Raw genomic sequence first — 6,261 nt, 5'->3', positions numbered from 1 at the left:
ATAATCCATGTTTGAAATACATGCTTTCTTTTTAAATTAATTTGACATTACTGTTTTCTTAATTTTTACTATACATCTTTAGTGGCAACAGATAAACAGACTGTCACAGACTGAATTTGTTGGCAGGATTTTTCTATTGTCCCTCTATCAGATCCAACTCTATCAAATGCTAATTGACTAACATTGGAATGGTTTTTAATACAGTATTCTACTTTACACAAAAATCAATTTCAATTAAAAGGGCAGATGAGGTCTTAGAAGCACAAATATTACTTAAGGCAGAAAGTTAAATTATTGTCTATTAGTACAGGCAGAGCCAAGTAGGAATAAAAATACTGAAAACATTTCATTTTATTGGGTTGTAATGGGGAGGGACCATAATAAAAAGTAAAAAAACACCTACCATATTAAACTGTTGCACTTTCCCTCCTCCCTCAATTGTACAATTTATATACAAATCTGCTGAACTTCCTCAAGATGAAGCAAGTCTGCGCTAAAATAAAACGGTCATTTTAGCAGCTTGATTCAAGAGTGGCTACCACTCTGCCAGTCTTGCGAACTTCTCTCTCCTTTTTTTGAACCTTTTCCTTCTGCTTTTCCAGTTTTTCTTGTGTTTTTCTAATATCCTTAATTTTTTTCTTTATTGTTGATCGGTCATTTTGACTGGAAACTCCTAAAGCCTTCGGAGTGGAGAAAAATATTTCATCATTAATACTGTCAACAGTGCTTGTGCATGAACAGTTTAAGAAAGCGTTATTCGCTTTACTGCAAGATAGTATGTTTACCTGAAAAATAAGGGCCTAAGTCCTCAAGAGCATTGTAAATAATCATCTGAGTAACAAGGTAAGTAAGGAAACAAGGGCCTGCTCTTGCTCAGTTGTGAAATAACAGCTTCTCATTGCATTTTACAAACATGTAGACACCTGAGAATTTCTGGCAAATAGCATAAGTAGTAGTCTCGAAATATTTTTCTAGCTCTTTTTATACAAGAGAAATTGATATTCAGTAACTACCCTTTCATTTTTAATATTAAGGATTTAAAAGTGTATGCAGAAAGTAAACAGTACCCTTTGATTTTTGATCAGCAGGTGGCAGTACTCGATGCCAAGTTACAGACAGCACACACCTCTATGGAATTCCAAATAGCGTTAGGTGTAAATTAAGCATCAACGTTCAAAGTTCCCCCAAACAGAGACAGTAATTTGACAGACAGGTAACACGTACTTCCTCTGTGTCCAAGAAAATACTTAACAAAATGCAGGACACTTTGTGTTGCATGTCTATTCTACAATGTAGGTATATTTTGGAGACTGAATTTAGATGCATTTTTTTTTCTCCCTAAACCACTCAAATGTTACCATTGATCATTAACAATAATTTACCATATGCCAGAATAGACCAAATGAGCCTCATTTTAGTCACGCACCTTGCCTGTCCAAAATACAGTGATAATCTAATGAGAAAGAAAAACTTAAGAGTTCACTACTGCTATAAGGGATAAATATCATGCAGCTTCCAGAGGTAAAATGGCAAGAAAAAGCTCAAAAGAAAGATTTAGACTAGATTTTTTTTAGCAGGAGTAAAAACCAAAAACCTCTAAAAGGTCACCAGATAAGATTTCGGCCTTCCCCTTTGAACAAGGGATGTAGAAGAAACAGATTTCTAAAACTGGATCCTGCAATTCTGTTCATTTGAATTGGCTGGATCTTGTTTTGATATGGCATTTTGATATGACTGATGTATCAAGCCCCTTTGGGGTATTATGCTTACTTTGATTTCCTCAAGATGCAAACGAAGAAGAAATACTCAGTATTTTTCTGATTAAAACCAGTTTGTCTTTAATTGTACAATGAATTACTAAATGCTCATCTAACTGTACAGTCTCCAAGTATTTCAAAAACAAAACTCTATCCCTTAAAGTCATGAAAACAGGAACATAGACTTTGTAGGTTAAAAATAGGTCTGAATAAGCAATGAAATTTATACAGTTACAAATCTATCCTGGGATATTCACATACCTTTAACTTCTCACTGTCGAGCTGCATTAACTGCTGTCCATCTATGTTCATGGCTGTGAACTCTGTAATATACTGCTCCATGTTCATTCCCATTAACCAGTGACATACTTGCTGGGTGGTCCATTCAGAAATAGGTCTACTGTGCCATTGATTTTGCTTTCCTGTTGTTGCAAATTCATCATCTAATGCCTAACCAATTGAGAAAAGTCACCGTAAGCCGTGTTTTACTTGACTGTATGTTGAATTGCAGTCCAGTTCGATTAACAAAATGCATATTTAAAGATAGTTAGCTCCAAAAGGACTTAAGTTCTTGAAATCACAGTTTATAATCAGTTTGCCTAGGACTTTGCTATAAACAAAAGAACACGACATTCAACACAAACTAAGTCAGAAATAGAGAACATGAATGGTTTTCCCTAAGAAATTAGGTAGCAAAGCATTAGCTTAAATTTGATGGATCCCAACAATGAACAAGCTTCCTCAATCAGTTAGTTGGTTAAGGTAGCCTAATCCTAATGTTAGATACTGCCTTACACAGAAGAATCAAGTAGCACTTCAACTGTATTATTGATTATTGTTAAGCGAAGGAAAACCAGAGTAAAAGCAATTTTAGTAGTCAGTAAATGTGGTGACAGTTCCAGGTACAGTTTTACTAAATTTGGTGCATTTCTGAAAACAGAGGACTGTTCATTCTTTCATCTAATGCCATCATGTCAACATTTTAAAGGGTCTGCCTAGGAGAAGGCCATTTGAGAAACATAAGAGCTTGTAGCATTCCACTGAAAATACACTTTGCCAGCTCATAGAGCTTTTGAAGCTCCCTGCTTCAATTTCAGTTGGCTTCTGAGGGGAAAAAGGCACTGTTCATCCTGAAACACTCTATTACTTTATCACAAAAGGAAAGCTACATAAAACAGAGCTCAACGTCTATAGAGAAGAAATTCTAGTGCGAGACTTGAATCAGTAACATCAGAGTTACCTGAAGTTTTATTAACTATCCAAAATGATCTCTTGCTAGCTCATGATTGAGTGCAGGCTGCATTAGACTTGCAGACCGCTCCACGAGGCAGCTTCCACTACTTAACCAAAGATACTTGCAGAACAGTGGAAAGTATGCCTGATTTCCAGTGAGCCTTACACATCTCATTTGTAAACAGAAAACATGGAAATAAGCATCTTTCTAGTGATAGATTCAAGACGTGACCCTGTAAGTTTTGGGTGAACAGCTACAGCTCCCAATCGGAGGGATCTCAAAAAATCCAACTTCTTTATTGGAGAATTTGAGAGAGCTGATTGAATGTAACAAAATAAGAACTGGTGATCATAAGTGAAAGATAGTGAGACACAGGCCTGAAACACGATCCAATCATGCAGTGACCTGGATCTGAGAGCACAAGGAACACACATCTGAGGTGATACAAATACAACTTTAAATTTCTGATGTATCAGAGGACTATAATTAGAAATGGTTTTGCTTTCCCTGGTCTGTGAAACAAAGGACAGTGGTTACATTAGGAGGTAGTGCAGATGATAAACAGGAACACATTTGTGGAGCAAACCAGTTTGTGCTGAGGTCCTAAAATCCATACTACAAGCATTTCAAAGGATTTTCACTTTCCAATAGCTCTGATCTGGTCACACAGACTCAGTGGCCACTAGCAGCTGGAATGCACCAGGAGCACTGCTGGAGCACATCCGATGGGATTTCCAAGATGAATCAAAGTCAGTCAAGCAGGGACAATCAGGAGATTTACTTCAAAAATGGACTCCTAATCCAAATTAAAATGATGCTTATGTAGACACAACAAGTGTGAAGACATCCACCTCCTGATGTGCAAAAGAACAGCAATTTTCACAGAACAACAGCGAAGGGCTCTAGAAGAGGTTTTGCTTGAAGGGCTCTATATAGCATCTCTATGAAGACAACTGGGGAACAGCGAGTTTCCTATCTAAGCTATCAAAGCTTCAGATGCTTGGTACAGAGAAAGAAGACTGATTGTATAAATTACTAAAGGAATTTCAAAATGCCCGTTTATTTTAATTCATTTTAGATAACAGTACTCCTGAACCTGATATTGTAATACAAAAATATATATTGGTAACTTTTTATTTTGCCTTATACTAGCAAGCGTTCATGAATAATACACCAAAAAAAAGGGAAACTTCCCACATTTCAAGTTTGACCTGTATCTCAGAGTCATGTGTGGTCTATCAGCAGCAAGAAATACTAAAATACATATATTGCTGCATATATATATTTTTTTATTTTTATATGTACCTACTTTTATCCTTGAGAGGGCGTGTGTGTGTATATATATTTCTATATCTCTCTCATATTGAGAAAGGTGTAGAATGTTTTATTTAGTGACCATGAAATGGTGGAGTTCAGGATCTCATGTGGCAGGAAGAGAACACCTAGGAGAACTAGAACCCTGGCCTTCAGTAGGGCCAACTTTGATCTTTTCAAGCAATTGCTAGAAATCCCATGGGACAGAGTACTGGAAGGTAAAGGGGCCCAAGATAGTCGGTTAGCCTTCAAGGGCCTCTTCTTCTGCGCTCAAGACCGGTGCATCCCAACAGGTAGGAAGTCAAGAAAGGGCACCAAGAGACCTGCATGGTTAAATGGGGAATTGTTGGGCAAACTCAAGTGGAAAAAGAGAGTGTACAGATCGTGGAAGGAGGGGCAGGCCACTTGGGAGGAATATAGGTCTGCTGTCAGAGGATGTAGGGAGGCAACTAGGAAAGCTAAGACCTCCTTGGAATTAAACCTTGCAAGAAAGGTCAAGGGCAACAGAAAGGGCTTCTTCAAATACATTGCAGATAAAACTAACACTAGAGACAATGTAGGCCACTGGTGAATGAGGAGGGTGCCCTGGTGACAGAGGATAAGAAGAAGGCAGAGTTACTGAATGCCTTCTTTGCCTCAGTCTATACTGCTGGAGGCTATCCTGATGAGCCCTGGAACCCTGAGGCTCCTGAGGAAGTCAGGATAGAGGAGGAGTCTACCCTGTTTGATGAGGACTTGGTTAGGGACCAGTTAAGCAACCTGGCCATCCATAAGTCCATGGGTCCTGATGGGATGCACCCGCAGGTGCTGAGGGAGCTGGTGGATGTCATTGCCAGGCCACTCACCGTCATCTTTGCTAAATCGTGGGGAACGGGAGAGGTGCCTGAGGACTGGAGGAAAGCAAATGTCACTCCGGTCTTCAAAAAGGGCAAGAAGGAAGACCCAGGTAACTATAGACTGGTCAGCCTCACCTCCATTCCTGGAAAGATAATGGAACAACTTATCCTTGGTGCTGTTCTCTAGGCATATCAAGGATAAGAGGGTCATTAGGGGCAGTCAACATGGCTTCACTAAGGGGAAGTCGTGCTTGACAAACCTGATAGTCTTTTATGAGGACATCACCCAGTGGGCGGATGATGGTAGAGCAGTGGATGTGATCTATCTTGACTTCAGTAAAGCATTTGACACAGTCTTCCACAGCATCCTCACAGCTAAACTGAGGAAATGTGGTCTGGATGATCGGATAGTGAGGTGGATTGTGAACTGGCTGAAGGATAGAAGCCAGAGAGTAGTGGTCAATGGGACAGAGTCCAGTTGGAGGCCTGTATCCAGTGGAGTCCCTCAAGGGTCAGTACTGGGACCTGTATTGTTTAACATATTCATCGATGACTTGGATGAGGGGATAGAGTGCATGGTCAGCAAGTTTGCTAATGACACTAAACTGGGAGGAGTGGCTGACACACCTGAAGGCTGTGCTGCCATTCAGAGAGACCTGGACAGGCTGGAGAGTTGGGCCGAGAGAAATTTAATGAAATACAACAAGGGCAAGTGTAGAGTCTTGCATTTGGGTAAGAACAACCCCATGTACTAGTACAAGTTGGAGACTGAACTGTTGGGGAGCAGCACAGAGGAAAGGGATCTGAGGGTCCTGGTGCACAGCAGGATGACCATGAGCCAGCAATGTGCCCTTGTGGCCAAGAAGGCCAATGGCATCCTGGGGTGTATTAGAAGGGGTGTGGTTAGTAGGTCGAGAGAGATTCTCCTCCCCCTCTACTCTGCCCTGGTGAGGCTGCATCTGGAATATTGTGTCCAGTTCTGGGCCCCTCAGTTCAAGAAGGACAACGAACTGCTTGAGAGAGTCCAGCGCAGGGCCACAAAGATGATTAAGGGTGTGGAGCATCTCCCTTATGAGGAAAGGCTGAGGGAGCTGGGTCTCTTTAGCTTGGAGAAGAGGAG

General features: G+C 40.3%; 1 protein-coding gene across 2 annotated transcripts in view; it reads right to left on the bottom strand.

The window, feature by feature from the left end:
• Positions 1-512: 512 nt before the first annotated feature.
• The window catches only part of LOC104380898 (neurabin-2), a 43,523-nt gene continuing 37,774 nt past the window's right edge, over positions 513-6,261 (bottom strand). For both annotated transcript variants that reach the window (XM_086615587.1, XM_086615588.1), the window contains exons 17-18: positions 2,019-2,207; positions 513-680 (exon numbers count right to left, since the gene is read on the bottom strand). In XM_086615587.1, coding sequence (XP_086471713.1) covers positions 513-680; positions 2,019-2,207 — 357 coding nt within the window. The remainder of the gene's footprint in view (positions 681-2,018; positions 2,208-6,261) is intronic.

This window comes from Tauraco erythrolophus, chromosome 8 (genome assembly GCF_009769465.1).
Source record: "Tauraco erythrolophus isolate bTauEry1 chromosome 8, bTauEry1.pri, whole genome shotgun sequence".
Classification (NCBI taxonomy): domain Eukaryota; kingdom Metazoa; phylum Chordata; class Aves; order Musophagiformes; family Musophagidae; genus Tauraco; species Tauraco erythrolophus.
This window is presented reverse-complemented; position numbering and strand designations above follow the sequence as displayed.